Below are 17738 nucleotides of genomic sequence, written 5' to 3'. Positions count from 1 at the left end.
AAGTGAATGTCATGCTTTACAAACTCCAGTAAAGGAAACCGTAAAAGTGCATCGATATGGAAGTTTATTGTGAAATTAATTGTTTGTTAGATTAGTTGTGATGAACTAGACAACAAATGAGTTGTTCATATGATGATATAGTTAGTCTATTAAATTTGGATCCTTCCTTTTTCCAAGCTATTTCAACTCGTATGAATGATCTTATCTTATTGGATGTGAGTTTTCTGTTTGTATTTATGTAAATCGTAAACTATGTTAGTTTATCTCATTCATAATACATTTCTTTCTTTACTCTGACCACAACTTCCACTTTTGGGTTACTTTATAGTTGTAACAAATATCAGCAGGGAATCATTGACAAACCACGTTGCCAAGCTATTAGTATAGCCAATAGCCACGTTATCATCACTTGAATTTAACATATATTTATCCTATGTGTAGATGATTGTTAGGCATATGTTCTTTCTAGAGGGCAATTCTCTTTGGTAAAGAGGTTATGATCTACCAGGAATATCCTAACTCAAAAGTTCTTTTTTTGGTGTTGATGAAAAATACATTAAAGCAAACTTGGATTAATAAAATTTGACACCGTGGTGAACTTCCTGAAGAAAGAAGGTTATGTTGAAGATATGATCATCCATTGAAGGAAGAAGGGAGGTCAGCCATATCACTATTTTGAAAACTTCATCAAGAGACTTTTAGTCATATCGCCAGTGGTCATTACGATCGACTGTTTGCCAAAATTCAAATCATTCGTGGAAGTAAGGTAAGTTATTTATATATTCATTAGTTATATTTTCAATTAGTATAATAAATTAAATAAACATTGAATTTATATTCCATTTAATCTTCTTTATATCAACAATATTTAAGATTATTAAATTTTTCTAAGGGAATTTGCACTCCTTTAGACATGGATCTTTAAGCTACTATGTGTGAGAAGTTTACAAGACATTTGTTGCTTCTTACCTGCCATGATTAGCTATTTTTGATGAATCTTGGTCCAGTGACACGAGCAGAAGTTGAAGAGCAAGACCAGTTTAAGTATGTATTTTTTGCATTGGGAGCTTGCATTGAAGGATTTCAAGCCATGAGAAAGGTGATTGTTATATATGAAACTCATCTAAAAACTATACATGTTGGAGTACCCATTGATTTTGGTGTTGTTGATGGTGAAAAACATGCAAGTTGGGTGTGGTTGTTGACTATGTTGAAAATATTAATACCATATGATCTTGATCTTGTGTTTGTTTTTGATAGAAGTGAAAGCATCATTGAGACTGTACACGAGGTCTATCCACAGTCAAAGCATGGATATTGCATATATAATTTGTCTTCAAATGTGAAATTGCATGTGTCAGGGGTCATGAAAGATCTTATTGCTAAAAAATAATTGTTTGCTCTCATGGTTATACATAGTTTGAGTTCCAAACATTGTATGCTGATTTTCTAAAAAGGTATTCTGCTGCCATTGACTATCTAGAGAACATTGCTCATGAGAGAAAATGAGTGAGATTTTATTTCTCAAGAGAAAGATACAACCTAGACAATACAATTGTGTTGAATCTCTCAAGGTTTTTTTGCAGAGACAAAGCAATATTCATTGTTGTCAATGATTGATGTGATTGTTGGAAAAATAACTAAGTAATTTATTAAATATATAAAGCTTTCTGCTGGAGTACCAGAAACACAAGTACTAGTGATGTGCGTGCATGGTGAATTGCACAAACGACGTCCAACTGTGGAACATTCTTCTTGACAGCTTCATCCTGACCAGCATTTGGAGTATCTGGAGCCTCTGAAACCGTATTCTCTGCAGTACCAGCAGCTGCATCCTGAGGCTCGGGAACCGTCTCTTCCGCATTAGCATTCTCATCAGCACCACCACTAGGCCTGGACGTTTTAACCTGGACCCGGATATCCAAACCGATCCAAAAATACCCGACCCGGAACCGAACTGAAAATTTGCAAGTACCTTTTGGATCTAAATTTCTTTTACCCGAAAGAACCGGAACCGAAAGGAACCTATCCGAATAGATCCGGACCCGAAAAGAACCAACCCGAAAAGACTCGACCTAATAAGAACTGATTTATAGCCGACTTAAAAACATGTATATCTAAAACTATGTTTTTTTGTGTGTTCTATTTTATATATTTTATTTTATGATTTAGTTAAAACACTTTTGTTAACAACATTTGTTATTGTTTTGTAATATTTTTTAAGTAATATGAAGTTTTAAAATGTAAAATTTAGAGTTTAAAAATATTTTTTTTAACTATTAATAGTTTCATTTAAGTTATTTTATAAAATTTTAGATATATATGATAAATATCAACTAAATTTGATGGAGTTGGATATGTCATGTCCTTTTCAAATCCTAAACACCCGAACCCGATCTTGACCCAATATGGACTCGAAAAATTACGGGTATTTTAATTATAGATCTGAACCGACCCGAATCCGACCCAAAAATTTTTAATTACCTATTAGATCTAAATATTAAGGACCCGAAAGGAACCGGCCCAAACCCGGCCCGAAAACCCGAACGCGCATGCCTAACCACTACCACCTACAATTTCAACAAGAAGTGCCCATTTCAAAAATATTCACTAACTTCAAAAAGATTCATAAATGTGATTAAGATTCATCAATAATATTTTATAGAAATGTTCAATGACACTTGTAACCATTTGTTTTATTTAAGGAAACCTCAAAGTCAAATGTCAAAGGGAGCTTTGTAATAGAATAATTCCAAGTGTCTTCATAGTACAACCTTCTAGTATATGTTAAAATCAAGATCTACTCTTTCATAACCAAAATGGATGCTTTTGAGACTCATTTACCGAAGGAGATCGTGCCTCATCCTTTACATAGCTCCTTCAATCCCAGGCTTGAAGAATATGTGGTCGCCGGGAAGATTCTACCGCAGCGGTCAGTTTTTGAGTTGGACAAAGAAGGTTTTAGCCCTTTTCATGCGGCTGCAGCAGCTGGCCAAGTAGAGACTGTGAGGGCGATTTTGGGAATTGATAAGAAGCTTTGCCGGCTTAAAGGTATAGATGGAAAGACTCCTTTGCGTAGAAGATGAGACTGTTCAAGGTCAAACCGGTTTGCATCTTGCTGTTCTGCAACAAGAGGTCGGAGCCATTGTTGAGTTGATCACAGAAACTGATCGGAATGACGTGTTGTACAAGAAAGACGAACAGGGTAACACAGCTCTTCATCTAGCAACCTGGAGAAAAGGTCGCGAAGCTGGCGATAGGGAAATCTATGAGAAACTCATCGAAGCGGGAGCTCAAAGAGGGCGAGACGATGGTACCACTAATGTCGAGAGAACCAATTCTATTTCCACATGCCAAGTGGGAGCAATGTAGCGCTTTACTGGTGGTTGGTTCACTGATCGCCACAGCCGCGTTTCAGGCCAGTCTGACTCCACCAGGTGGAACCTGGTAAGAAAGCCACATACCTGATGTTTCCAAGAACAGAAGAATACACCAAAACAACAACCTCGTATAGCAGGGCAATCGATCATGGGGACCTTTAATGGAGTTGTTTTCACTTTGTTTGTGTGCTTTTTTTAACACAATGGGGTTTTCGGTTTCACTCTATGCTTAACATTTGGATTCCTACTGCGTTTCCAGCTACAGGTCTCTGTATGGTGGCTATGTAGTTCTCGCACAACGCGGCGATGATTAGTGTTGGGCCTGATCATGTCAAGCTTTACTGCGTTCTCATCACACCAGATTTGATGAGGTGGCTCGAGAAGCCTATTGGCATGCTCGGTAAACTCTGGAACACCATGCTACAGAAATTGGTAGACACAAACAGGATCTTGACCTCTGGTGTAACTGAAGTTTTTGCCTAAGCATAGAAACCAGTGAGCTAAATCTGGTGAGTGGAACATCAGATTCCACCAAATGAAGATGAGGAACAAGTGATGCAACCCTCTTCAAGAAAGTGACAAACTCCTTCTTGGTATAGAAACTACAAGACTGATACTAATTCATCAATGCATTCTAGACTAAATGAAAGTTGATGATGAATGTGAAACAGTGAGAGTACCAGAAGAACGATCAAGAGTAGAGAATTCGTGATCATTCATCACCTGGTTAAACACGAACACAAAAAACCAATTTAACCGAACCGAATCAAACCAAAAACCAATATAAGAGAACCAAATCCAAAAAGAAAAAAAAATCCTCGAAAACTAACGAGGGGGCTGATTTGATAATGGGCCTGAAACGAAGAGCTAAGAAAACCCTAACTACCCCCTGACAATATATATAATTAGACAGCGATCGCCGTTGAAGATCCTTCTATCGTTGTTTTTGTTTTTGTTATTGTTTCCGATTATAGCTCAATTAAAATAGAAAAGGCAGTGACGACTCGGAAAATATCAAGCTCAACAGACCGGAATGAGTCGTTTCTTCCTTAACCGGAGATTCGTTTCTGTGTCGATAATCCCGCTGAACTGAGCCTTCTCTCTTTGTTTTCTTTTTCACGTTTTGATCCGTTTTTTTTTCTGAATTTGGGTTTTAATTTACCAATTAGTTATTTTCCTTTGAAAATACGATTGAATTTTGAAATTGTTTTGGTGGTTTGGAGAGATGACGATGAGGATATAATGCTCCCTCTTCTGAGTTCAGCTGAAGTAATTTGCTGGCAGAATCGAACCTAATATCACTAGCCACCACTGAGTCATCTTCTTACCCCAACCCATAAATGATTTTGCCTAGTTTATTTTTAGTCCTTAAATTTTAAATCAGTTTGATACCGAATTGATATAGGCTGTGGTGATAATGATGAAGCAATAAATCTAATCCAACACTTGATCTGATTAATGCTATGTGCATTTGATGTTACGCATGTTTAGCTTCTGAATCTACCCTGATAGAACCAAGTCACGCATTTACTATATCGATGATCATTTTTTAATTAGCTAGCTCGTAAATCGTAATTCCTCTTCTTATTTTACGATATTGAAGATACCTGTTTCGTAAATATACCTAGCATTTGTTCTGATAGTTTTTATATTATAACTAAAACCTATTCTTATTCAGTTGTCGAAATTACAAAATTTTGAACTTTGTGTAGAATTTTGAATTTTGCCAAACAAGCTTCTCTTCTGATTTTTGAGTCCCCATGAGCCGTATCATACTCGAACCAAAAGGAATACATAACCATGTGTCAATATAATTTGGACAAATCACTAGAATGAAAAAGGCAATTAGTATACCAATTGAAGCAAATTATATACTTCAGTGACCTAATTAACTTTCACTAATGTTTTCATGATCATCTTTGATGCTAAAAGCCAGCATACTCCCAAATTGGATATAAGAGGACTGAAAAAAAACAGATCAAAGACTGTTTCACGACACAGCTCTTTCAAGTCAATGATGCTTTGTTCTCCAATGGAGTGACCGACTTCTCTACGTACATATCTTTCCATTGCCTGAAACACTAAAGCAATGTTTCAAACAGTTTGGTATACAGAGCCTAAACTCGTGAGGGAAACTCATGCCTTGGCAGCTTTTAAATCTGTTTCAATAGTTGTTGTTCCATCATCAGAAAATATATTACTCAATTATTATTCTGAGAACAATCTCTGCCAAATTCAATGCATAAACCGCTATCCAAACTTTACCTCCATAACTTGATTTGTAGATCATTTGGTTTAGCGTCCGGAAGTAGCGCCCCGTCATAAACATTTCCATAAAATATTCTCTCCAATTCCTTCATCCACGTCAACAGAAGCAAGTTAACCTGCACTGTCAACAAAGATTAACACCATCTAATTTATTAAGGAATCTCAAAGATTTAATTCGAAACTAAAGCCTAACAAAACCAATTTTAGCACGTACCCCGGCTTTAGATACCTTGACTTTCACATTATGATTGTAGATCTCATACACAGACTGACCAAGATCAACACCTTCCTTTCCCTCTTCCTTCAAGCGCCGTAAAACAATCCACATATGGAGGACAAGCAACGAGTATGTTATTTTGAATGTTTTCTTCAAGTTGAATACCGAAAAAACAAAATACGGTTTTGAGGCTGAAACTGTTAATCTACAAAATTACAAATGCCTAAATACAAAGCTATTCAAATTTAATATGTTTTACATCAAAAACTCACTTCACTATTAACTAAGTACTACTATACAAGCAACAATACATTAATAAAAAAAAAACATAGAATATATTAATTTATCACCTACTATTATATAAACGATTGCACAATTACATATTTACATCATCCAAAAAAATATATTTAACAACAATAAAAAATATTATGCGCGAAACGCAGATGTGCTCCTAGTATAATATAAAGACATCAATAATACCTTTTTTACCATGAGTTATAAATAACGTATGATCAAACTCCGAGATTCTGACTGACTAATTCCTTTTTCATGAAGACATTTGTGCATTTGGTACCACCACCAAGGAGAATTTTCATACCATATATAACTTCTTTTTTTATTGCACATTCTGATACTGTTGATCTCCTTCGTTTTCTTTTTTATTTTTGTTTTTGAATTTTGGATTATTTTTTTTTTTTAAGTTCAAAATAATTTCATGAATCTCTTCTTTCTCTTTCAGCATTTCAAAAATACATTTCTTTTCATAAATTGTTATAATATCTTTTTGTCTATTGAATTCTTTAACATTTATAATTTTCTTTCATTTTTGACAAAACAGAAAAAAATATTGTTTCTTTATGGAGTTTAAACTACTGCTTTTACATAAGTTTTTATCATAAATTTAATTAAAGTTCTATACATTATTTAATATTTAATAGAAATGGTTAGACATATTCATATATATTATCGAAATGGTTAGATACACTTATAAATATTATAGTATCATTTTACTTTGGATGTCTTTAATATTTTGGAAACATTTTATATGCTTCTAACTATTTTCAAAGTTACAAAGTACTTAGAATTTTGTTAAAATTATTACCAAAAAAATAACAGTTGCATTTTTTTCGTTTTTTATTAATGAGGATATTTTCTTACATTTTGAATGAAGTGAGGATTTCAAATCAGAATAGAAATCAAATCCGAGTCTTATCAGTCATACAAGGATATTTGCAAGCACATCGTTTAGTACCCGTGAAGTCACATATGCCATCTGCCTTTGGTCCAAATTGAGCTTTGCATACTTGATCACATGTTCCACGAACAGGGCAGGGACCGATATATTGACCGCATCCCATATTTTCATCAACTAAATAAAAAACAAATAAAAATATTTGTTAAACTTCGCAGTGAACAAACCGAACCTAAAATTAATGGTGTACAAGTGTTAAAATTTTGTAAATATTGGGATGAACGTAATTTAAATATATATAAAGTTATACCTAGCTAACGCTAACATGACAATCAGTTACAATATTTGGGTCTTAACATTCCTACCCCCCCCCCCCCCCCCCCCCCCCCCCCCCAAAAAAATACAGTATTTGGGATATGTGCTAATGAATGAAGATAACACTAAAATAATTGTTCTGTGACAGGAAAACTTGAAAACACTTTCATGAATAAATCATAATAAATGTATACCTAAGCAAAACATGACAATGAATATGATTGGGAGAACAAGTGAAAAAGCTGTTTTAGCCATTGGTTGTTTTTTACTTTGAATAATAATAGACTTGAAAAACCTGAGGCCACTGGAAAAGAGCTTTATAGAATTACAAAATGGTCCATTTTAGAAATACAATTATGTTTAGAATGTTTGACTATATATTTAGAATGTTTGACTGTATATATTTGACTTTTGAAAATAGTTTTTGGTAATCTTTCAAGTTTATCATAAATAAATTTTCATCTCCAATAGTTATTGATTTTTTTTTTAAATATTCATAATATAAAAAAAATTATAAATACTCATAATATAAGGGATGATTTTTAAACACGAACATTATGTTAACAACGTGAATTATGAATTCTTATTTTTTGTTCAGTTTAACTTATCATTGTTAGGATCAAATTTTGTCATTCAAGATTAATGGCCAAAACTACGAACTAACAATGAAAAAGTTCCTTTCAGTAAAAGTTTACAAGCCAAAAATTTTGAGTTAATAAATGCACATATATCACGCCGAATTTAACAACATTTCAGCTAAGATAAATTTGTATAAATAAAAAAAAATGCAATTCGGAGAATAAAAGACAAACTCAAAATAAGAAATAAGAAAGATCGGGGGAACTACGGAAACAAGACAAATAGGGATATACGGAAACATGAAAAGATAGCCAACTTTCGATATATAGGGGATGCAGTTTCTCTATATTTTTCCTCTCTTTTTTTTAATCATTTTCCCCGTTATCCTCCTACATTTTTTTCAATTGATCATCATTTTTTTATGCTTATTCTTCTTCCTCTTCATTTCTCCTTCTATTTTTTTGTTATAATTGTTTTCCTTCCTACCCGTGGTATATTTCTTCCTCCTTACTCTCTTTTTACACCTTGTGTTTCTTCTTACCCTTCGCAGTTATTAAAACAAATGAAGCAAATGAATAAAATACATTCTATTAACATAAATTGATTGAACTATACTATTTGTGCAATATATACAGTATAATATAAAAGTTGTATCCCTTATATACTAAAGCGCAAGTCGCCTCACCACTTAAAATTTGACACATGGAAAATCTTTTTTTTTTGTTGCTCAAAAAAAAGGAAAGTTTTTTTTATAAAAAAAATTGAAAAATACAAAGCAAAACATGTGAAGCAAAAATACAAAGCAAATAAAAATATGGAAGTTTCAAAATAAGACCAATAACCAACTTTTTTTTAACGATCCAATCTTGTGAAGCAGTTTTTTGTTTTTTTTTTTTCTTATCAACTATTTGAAGTCATTATCTATGTGTCAATAAGTTCTATAGAAACATAGTTAGTTTTGAATATTTCTTTGCATCTCCTATTTATTCTGGAGCCTAAATATAAATTAACAATTTCCTTATTTTTTATATACTAAAACATAAGTTGCATGACCAATTATATTTTTGACATTTCATTAATATAATTTTAAAATTAAAATTAAATACATCATTAATACAATTAAGATTTCTTCCGATGAAGACATAAAGTTAGCATAGGTCTCTCTAAACAGTTCCTCAATCAAAGCCACGATGGCACGATTACCACCATCTTTTCACGTAAATGGTTTCTTTTTGTGTATCGAACTTTAAAATTATTTCAACAAATAATTTTTTTACAAACCAGTCTTCGTTATGAGTTCTAAGTCTCTCACGGTTTCTTTTAATATCTTCTCTCTTTTTCTGTGAAACTTTTATCATTCATTGCCTAGAGTACTTTGTATGATGGGTTTTCACTAAGTTTCATAACGAGTTTGCAAAATATGAGCAAATAAAATCATTAAAACATCAATCTTTGTATTATTTAGTTTTTGAAACTATTTTAGTTTGCTATAGACGTGTATGGGAAATCAAAGGTACAAGAAGAAGAAGAAGAAGATATGAGCAATCAAAGAAAAGGGTGGGTGAGCAATGTTTTGGGTAAAGTTAGCAAAGGTTAAAGACGATTGGAAGAGTTGCATAATGTTTGACCATTCATAATTTAGGTAAACAATAATTTTGATTATTTTTTTGTCTTTACGATTTTGAAACTTAAAATTTTAATTGCTTTCTGCAATTGAATTTTGAAAATTCTCAAGTTTTGTTGTTTTATAAATTTCCTAGGTTGTTTTAATAGCTATCTAAAAACAAAAAAATAATTAATATTTTTAGATAACAAATTTTCCAGCGAAACCTGTAAATAATAATTCAAGAAAACAGTTTTCTTTTAATGAAACAAGCCAAAAAAACTCAGTTCAAGCCATCTCCAAAAATTAGTAAAGGACTATGAAATGACATTTCCAGATGTTAATCACATTTCCAAATTAATCATGTATCCTCATCTCTGAACTAATTTTATATGTCTGTGGTTAACCAATGATAATGTTCTTTTAACACTGATAAATGTGTGTTAATAGTTTGTTTATGTATATATATTTCCCTCTAATAAATCAAAGTTATTATACATGTAATTTTAGTGATATATAAAACTGATTTTGTTTTTGTAACAGAAAAAAGATTCCCATGCATAGCATGGGGTCAACACTAGTATTTTATAAAATGCAAGCACACACATACAAAAAGAACCATGTTCACATTTGTGTCAAATTGTCACATCCACCACCCACTTTATTATATAATTATTCAGTTAATATTGTTTTCCAATATAGGTAGTAGGCAAATTAACCCTTATAAATACCCACATAGTTTTGCAAAAAAAAAAAAACAAATCATTTTCACCAATATCAAACATTAAAATCAATCATGTATCTTCTTTAAATCGGCATCTTAAATAGTGTCATTTTTCAATTTGATTCGTTTTTATGGTATTCTGCTTGATTTGCCTAATAGTAGATTTTCGGTCTCTTCGTTACATCTCTGTAATGGTAGATACTCTTTGATCATATGCTAATTGGTTTATGCTTTTAACTTTTGTCACTTATATAATTAAGTTTTTGAAATTTACACTTTAACTAAGAACTTGCTTGGTTGAGTTTTTGAAAAACATGCTTTTGATATGTAATGAAATTTTGTTAACAAAAAAATTAGGAAATCATTAAAAAGTGTAAAACTATACATTTTTATTCTTCAATGCTTTCACATAATAATTTTGACAGAATTTCAATTTCAATATATTATATACTTTAAATAATTTTATATAATGACCTTTTATATAATAATATAAAAAGATAATTTTATATTAATATATAAAATAGATTATTAATTAATATTAGTATCAATTATTATTATTATATAATAGTACTAAATATTTAATCTAATAAAAATTAAATATCAAGAAATATTTCAGGAAAACCATAAGAAAATAATTATATATATGTATATATATACAGGATATTCTTGAGTAATTAGGTTAAATATTTTCTTATAATTTGTCTTATAAAAAATTTACAATTGTGCTAACCACTTATAAATTTTATTATATAAAACAAATAATTTTGTTTTTGTTATTTAATGATACACTCTAATGAGAGATTAAAAACAGATTTAGAATTCCGAACCGAACAGATAAAAATGACCATGAATCAAAACCCGACATAATACCCAAATGAGTGTTTTTCTACAATATTTTAGGTTTAAACCAAATCCGAATAAGTATCCGAGAAAACTTCAAAACATGAAAAACCCATGAAAATCACATAAACCTCAATTTAGTCTTGAAATGTACCCAAAAAATTTCAATGAATCTAAAACATGGATAAATAACTTAAATTTTTGGTTTAATGTATATTTAAATATTTGGTCATATGCTATGTTGTATATAGTTTTGAAGTAATTTTAGATTTTATAATATATTTAGAAAAACATAAATGGGTAGACGAATCCCCACCAAACCCACTAAGTTTCGAACTAAACCTCAACATAATTCAATCTTTTATGTATATGTGAATGACGTTTAAACATATGATCCAAAAAAATCCCAAACTCTTAACATTCTTGTCAAATTTTAATATATATATATTTATTTCTAAATTCTAATTAGTATACTTTTGTCAACAATTAGTATATTATTATTAAAATAAATAAAATAATTGAAAAGTAATGAAATAGTTTATTTTGTAACTGAAGCAATAAAATAGTTTTCATCTAGTATCGTCTAGGTTCATACTCGTCTCTAATCGTTAAGAAAAAAAAAAGGAAAAAAAAATTGGTAACAAAGGCAATTCACGAGTTAAGTTGGTAAGAATCAGACAAGAATGGTTACTGGCTTCAAAACACTCTTCTGTGTTTGGCTTCCAAGATAATTCTCAAAATTAGGGTTTTTTGTTGTGTGTGTGTCGGTTAAACTGTTCCATCTCCCTTTCCTGATCCTCACCCTCCACTCTTTCAATCGGACATCTCTCTGAATTCTAAGTTTTTGCGGAATTTTCGAAGGTCACTCTTCCGTTTTGTTTTCTGTTAATAGCTTAGAATTGATTCTCTACTTGTGGATTGTTTTGACGAAAGACCCTTTTTTTTTTTAATTCGCAGGCTGAAGGTGGAAAAAGCAATAGCAGTCTATGATGATCTCGTAAGCGAGAATGCCAGGCATCCCTCTCGTCACTCGTCAAACCTCTTCGTATGCCCTCTTTCACTTGACACACTTGTAGATTTTAGAAAGCTCGAGAAATGAGTCAGGAGAACACTTGTAATGAGGTTGCTTACAAATCGTAGGTGTTCAAGAAGCACAGATCAGATGTGCAATGAAGACCCCCGTGTGCATTTGTCTGAAGAGGAGAAGATTGCTGCTGAAGAGAGCTTGGAAGCGTATTGCAAGCCTGTTGAATTCTACAACATTATCCAGCGCCGTGCTATTAAGAAAGTATGTTTTTTTTATTTAACTCTTACATTTCTTTTGAGAATATGATTAGTTATGAGTAGCCATCCTAACTATTTCTCTCCTCTCTCTCTCTCTCTCTCTCTGGTGTAGCCTTTGTTTCTTCAGAGATGTTTGAATTATAAGATTGAAGCAAAACATAAAAGCAGGTAAAATTCGTTTTGTCTTCTGTTCAGAATCTTAATTGGTTTTTGTCTAGTTACTAAGACTATTATCTCATTATTCATCCGACACCTAAATGCTTTGGTGCAGAATACAAATGAGTGTGTTCCTTTCGGGGACTACAGATGCTGGCGTACAAACTCAAAAACTGTTCCCTCTGTATATTTTGCTGGCAAGACTCGTTTCTCCTAAGCCTGCTGCAGAGGTAGGCGTTTGAACCTCAGACTGAATTTTTCATTGATCATTACCTGATGTCACTTGTACCTCATCTTCTAATTGCTAACATTCTTTTTTTTTTAATTCTCAAATTGTAGTATTCTGCAGTATATAGGTTCAATCGAGCATGCATCCTTACTAGTGTCCTGGGGGTTGATGGAGTTAGTCAAGCTCAAGCCAACTTTCTTCTCCCTGATTTGAGCAGGCTTGCCTTGGACGCAAAATCAGGATCACTGGCTATCTTATTTATCAGCTTCGGTGATTAAGATTGAGTGATGGACAAATTTATTTGAAGACATTCATAGATGTCCTGTATCCAAATAAACTGATTAAATGATTTTTCTTTCTTGTAGCTGGTGCGCAAAACTCTCAATTTGGCATGGATTCAAGCACTATACACTCAGGTACTATTATTTTGATTATAAAAGTTATGTGCTATTTTTTTTCCATGTCATATTGTGGAAATATATAAACCTCAGTCCTGTTTAATAGCTAAATGATATAGCTATGTGTTGACCCTAAGAGTTTTTCAAAGCAGTAAGACTAAGATGAAATTTACTGAGTATTGAACTCGCAGCCCTATTTATAACGAACCAAAGAAACTGATTTTTCTATGTATACAATAGAGAAAGCTATGTGCAATGAAAAATGCAAGCACGGTTTGGGGATTTAAATGATATCTGATTTGAAATTCCTGTGTTTTTTTTGTTCTAACCTCATGCTATTATTGTTATTTTATACCTTTTTATCTTTTTATTTTCAAAGTCTCTTTCTTCTATGATAAATGAGAGTTTTTTTGTTGTTGTTGCAGGAAATATAGGAGGACATTGCCTATGGAGCAAAATACCTCTTCAATCGCTCTATGCAACGTGGCAGAATTCTGCAGACTTGGAATTGGGACAGAAAGTAAACTCAGTTTCTCTTGTTGAAATGCAGCCTTGCTTCATCAAGGTAAATATTATTTCCTAAATCTTTTTATTTAATTTCTGTTTAAGTATGTTATGCTCTTCACCATTTAAATGAAACCATTACTGGGTATAACTTGTCCATTTCTGCAGCTAAAGTCTATGGCTGAGGAAAAGTGTGTCTCGATTCAAGTTCCCAGCAATCCCCTCACCTCGGTAACTTTGCTATACTTCCATCCGTTGTTCTGAGAATGTTGTGCAATGGTAATCTTATAATTCTTGTACTTCTTGTTTGAAGAGCTCACCCCAACAAGTGCAAGTCACCATATCTGCAGAACTGGTTGGGGCAACAGAAAAATCTCCTTATAGTTCATTTTCATATAATGGCATCTCTGCCTCTTCACTCGTACAAATTATCAGGTAACTTTAGTTTAGTCTACAATCTTTCTTTCCTCATCTCATTGTGGTTTATTGCAATTGTATAAACTCTGTTGACCTTTCTTAATCTAGAGTTGTCAGTTTTCTTGAATTGTAAGTGTTACCTACAACTTATAATGTCGACTCTAAATCACAATGCTACATTCATTGCATAGGTTGAGAAAAGGGAATGTAGTTTTCAATTACAAATACTATAACAACAAACTGCAGAAGACTGAAGGTAATATTTTATAATCACTAACCTATGTAGGTAAAGACCAATTTGGTATCATCTTTCTTGTTGTAAGTAACATCTTGGATTCTGTTTGCTTTGTGTCTTGCAGTAACTGAAGACTTTTCTTGTTCAATCTGCTTAGTAAAATGTGGCAGTTTCAAGGTGGACTTTCATTTCCATTCTCAGTCATACCTCTCAGACAGAGATATACTGACAGCTATATTGACTAGTACTTGTAGTGATGCAATCCTTGTTTTTGTTCCCAATCATGTTGTAGGGCCTGAAATATCATTTGCCAGCAACCCATGATCTCTTCAATTTTGAGTTTTGGGTTAGTAACTTCAAAATTCAGTTAGAGATCTTTCTCAGTATTGTTTTTTCCTATTTTTATTTTGCCACTAATCTGCTCCGCTTGGGTTTCAGGTAAGTGAAGAATACCAGGCTGTAAACGTGTCTCTTAAGAGTGAGACAATGATCGCCGAGGTTAGCGCATCTTCTTTGTTCGCTCTATATCCATTAGTTTTTTCCGATGTTGATCATTTGGAGTGGTTAAATAGCATAACTGGAATATCCTTGTTATTTGCCACATTACAATGGCATCGCTGCTGAACTGTTAAACCTTCTTGTAGCAGTTAATGCTATAATATATTCTATGTCTGCCTAGTTTTTCCAATTTGATGATCACTCTTAGCAAAGTTTTGTAAATGTAAATGTTCATAAATTTTATTTCTCAGATCAATGAGGGCGGTGTTGACCCAAAGCAGCAAACATTGTATTTCTCGTAAGTAATCTGGCCTATTATGTTTCCTTTACTTATCTTACTAGCATTTGGATGTCTTACAGACCATAAGAATTATATGACAGTTCAAAGAAATACAGACGTAGGAAGCAAAAGAGTCAAGTACGAAGCTCAAGGCAGGGGCGCCAACTTGGACTAGGCTGCGAGGTGCTAGATAAGACTGATGGTTAGTGGTCGTTTGTAATGCATCTTACTTGGATTTTCCTTCTTTTTCCATGAGAGCCTGTCTAGTTTTATGTCTTAGTTTCTTATGTGCATTCAACATCATTGGATCGTTTGGTACATCTTTTTTTAATTTTTATTTTCAGATGCTCATCCTGTTAGAAGTGAGAAGAGCCGAATACCACCTGGAAATGGGGTTGGTGAGTCGTCTGGTCAAAGAGTTCTTCCTGCAGATGTGCAATCAGGTGGTGATCCAGATAATGTGCAGTCAGTAGTTGGAAGTACGATGCTGCAGTTTGCAAAAACGAGGAAGCTATCTATTGAACGGTCGGAATTGAGGAAGTATGGTTTTACTTTCTTTGATTCTCTATCCCAAATCAGGTGACTGATGTTTTCAATGTTTCTGTCTCCTCCAGCCGTAGCCTCCTTCAAAAGCGACAGTTCTTTCACTCTCACCGATCTCAGGTGACCTATTTCTTCTTTAGCTCTCTTTCTTATGAAGATTACAACTGATTGTGATTTGTACTATCGCAGCCCATGGCTATAGAACAAGTACTTTCTGACCGAGATAGTGAAGATGAAGTTGATGATGATGTGGCAGATTTTGAAGATAGAAGGGTATGAATATGATGATGCCAATGCAGCCAGTCTTGCCATATCCCTCCCTATTGAACTTTATAGGAGCTAAAGTGTTATTAAATAGTATGGTAGAGGTCTCAATAAGAAATATGTGAGCAAGCCCTCATGGTCTGATATGGAACAATAGAACCAGATTAATAATGTGCTTATAAAACGAAACTGTCTCTGTTTGTTCTCGGTTGTTACATAGTTTGACCGATTCCTCATTAGTTTACAGTGAATGATTTTTTTCTCTCTTTTACAATCTGAAACTCTTACTTTCTCTCAGATGCTGGATGATTTCGTTGATGTGACTAAGGATGAGAAGGAGATGATGCACATGTGGAACTCGTTCGTGAGGAAGCAACAGTACGTGTCTTATCTCTTCTTAATACGTATGATGTCTAGTCTTACTGCAAACAAACTTAGAGGCATATGTGTAGTTTGTGGAAAAAAAAGTGAACATTAGAGGATAATCTCAGGATAAGCATTACCTTGACACTTTGCAGAGTATTAGCAGATGGTCACATTCCATGGGCATGTGAGGCGTTCTCAAGATTACATGGACCAATCATGGTTCAAAGACCCGATTTGATCTGGTAATTTAACTCTCATTTCCTCCATATTTTTTAGTTTGACAATTGTTTCATAGAAGAAAGTGGTTTTGTTGATAAAGGTGAGTACTTGTGTAGGGACTGGAGAATGTTTATGGTGAAACTATGGAACCACGGCCTTCTTGACGCCCGAACCATGGACAAGTGTAATGTCATTCTTGAAAAGCTCCAAACTGAAGATCCAGAAACAACTATTTAAATAAAAGAGAAATGCCAACCTAAAAAAAGGAAATGAGAGAGAAGAAGAAGAATTTCAGGAGTTATTACTTTGCTTTACATAAAAGATTTAGTTGGTAATATATTACACTGGTTAGAAAGATATAATAACTATTCAGTAAAAATGGACTCTAAAGAATTGTCCAACGTTATTGAAAACAAGAAGGCGAAGAGAGAAGGCAAGAGCTTCTTTTGAAATGTTATTCAAAGGGACCAAAGAATTATCAGTAAGTGTTGAACAATAGCAGGCTCTCTCGAATGATGATTGTCTTTGGGTAAACTCTTAACGAATGTGGAGGATACTCTTTGATCTTGCGATCGAGTTCCCATTCTTGGTGATTGCAAAATTTGTATTTATACGTTTTGTCCTTCCCTTTAAGAAACGTGTTCGAGATTGACAACTTTTGTGAATTATCTTCATTTTGTTTTACTTTTGTGTCACAACAATACGTAACGACTCTTGCGCCAAGCACCAAACTGACACAGGCCTCCTTGTGTCGGGGTTCCTGACCAAAAGTGGCTTTTGCCATCGTCGCTGATGTGATGTGCTTGAAGAACAGGAAAACAAAAGTGGCTTTGCCATCGTTTTCAAAAGAAATTACAATTTTTGCTAAAAGAAATTACAATTTTTACCAAAAAAAAACCATAGTGAAGAAAATATATATCAAAAGAAATTTAACTTAGTACATATATGGGTTGTGATTAACAAAAGAAATTACAATTTTTACCAAAACAAAAAAAAAAATGGAAAACGACATATTTCCATACCAGAAGTTTCATATAATAACAGTTCCATATATGGGTCATGTGGGTTCGGGTTTCGAACTTTGACAATGTGTAGAAATAGATTGTACAACTTCTATATATGTGCAATTAAGACGAGGTTGAAAAATCGTGTGGAACTGTTACTAAATTTCTGGTGTGGAAATATGCCGTTTTCCCAAAAAGAAAAAAAAAATTACAATTACACCAC

At 33.1% G+C, this 17738-nt stretch overlaps 1 protein-coding gene, 1 long non-coding RNA gene, 3 other non-coding genes and 1 pseudogene across 7 annotated transcripts; 5 read left to right on the top strand and 1 right to left on the bottom strand.

Annotated features, from left to right (window-relative positions):
• The first annotated feature begins 2282 nt into the window (after window positions 1-2282).
• Window positions 2283-4298, top strand: LOC111198882 (annotated as a pseudogene).
• A 71-nt stretch (window positions 4299-4369) lies between these two features.
• LOC125589626 lies at window positions 4370-4479 on the top strand. Its single transcript, XR_007325802.1, has one exon. It is a non-coding gene; the product is annotated as a small nucleolar RNA Z107/R87 (small nucleolar RNA).
• A 122-nt stretch (window positions 4480-4601) lies between these two features.
• LOC125589675 lies at window positions 4602-4699 on the top strand. Its single transcript, XR_007325846.1, has one exon. It is a non-coding gene; the product is annotated as a small nucleolar RNA R30/Z108 (small nucleolar RNA).
• Window positions 4700-4791: 92 nt separating this feature from the next.
• On the top strand, window positions 4792-4884 carry LOC125589650. The gene has a single exon (XR_007325819.1). It is a non-coding gene; the product is annotated as a small nucleolar RNA snoR31 (small nucleolar RNA).
• Window positions 4885-6975: 2091 nt separating this feature from the next.
• LOC111198881 lies at window positions 6976-7909 on the bottom strand. Its single transcript, XR_002652998.2, has 2 exons — window positions 7567-7909; window positions 6976-7234 (listed from the first exon to the last, which is right to left on the bottom strand). It is a non-coding gene; the product is annotated as an uncharacterized LOC111198881 (long non-coding RNA).
• Window positions 7910-11729: 3820 nt separating this feature from the next.
• On the top strand, window positions 11730-17169 carry LOC125585430 (polycomb group protein EMBRYONIC FLOWER 2-like). Of its 3 annotated transcripts, none has more exons than XM_048754475.1 (22): window positions 11730-11979; window positions 12083-12163; window positions 12259-12406; window positions 12515-12570; window positions 12674-12788; window positions 12898-13057; window positions 13153-13203; window positions 13611-13750; window positions 13858-13920; window positions 14003-14124; window positions 14298-14362; window positions 14466-14518; window positions 14634-14687; window positions 14780-14839; window positions 15091-15137; window positions 15221-15321; window positions 15464-15659; window positions 15734-15782; window positions 15852-15935; window positions 16225-16304; window positions 16445-16534; window positions 16628-17169. In XM_048754475.1, the coding sequence occupies exons 2-22, from the start codon at window positions 12126-12128 to the stop codon at window positions 16746-16748; spliced, it is 1893 nt and encodes a 630-aa protein (XP_048610432.1). In that variant the 5' UTR covers window positions 11730-11979; window positions 12083-12125; the 3' UTR covers window positions 16749-17169. The 3 variants fall into 3 exon arrangements, with proteins under 3 accessions (XP_048610432.1, XP_048610439.1, XP_048610430.1); XM_048754482.1 differs by having other exon boundaries at window positions 12076-12163; window positions 15236-15321; XM_048754473.1 differs by having other exon boundaries at window positions 11732-11979; window positions 12076-12163.
• The last annotated feature ends 569 nt before the right edge of the window (window positions 17170-17738 follow it).

The sequence above is a fragment of the Brassica napus genome, chromosome A2, assembly GCF_020379485.1.
Source record: "Brassica napus cultivar Da-Ae chromosome A2, Da-Ae, whole genome shotgun sequence".
In the NCBI taxonomy this organism is placed as follows: domain Eukaryota; kingdom Viridiplantae; phylum Streptophyta; class Magnoliopsida; order Brassicales; family Brassicaceae; genus Brassica; species Brassica napus.
This window is presented reverse-complemented; position numbering and strand designations above follow the sequence as displayed.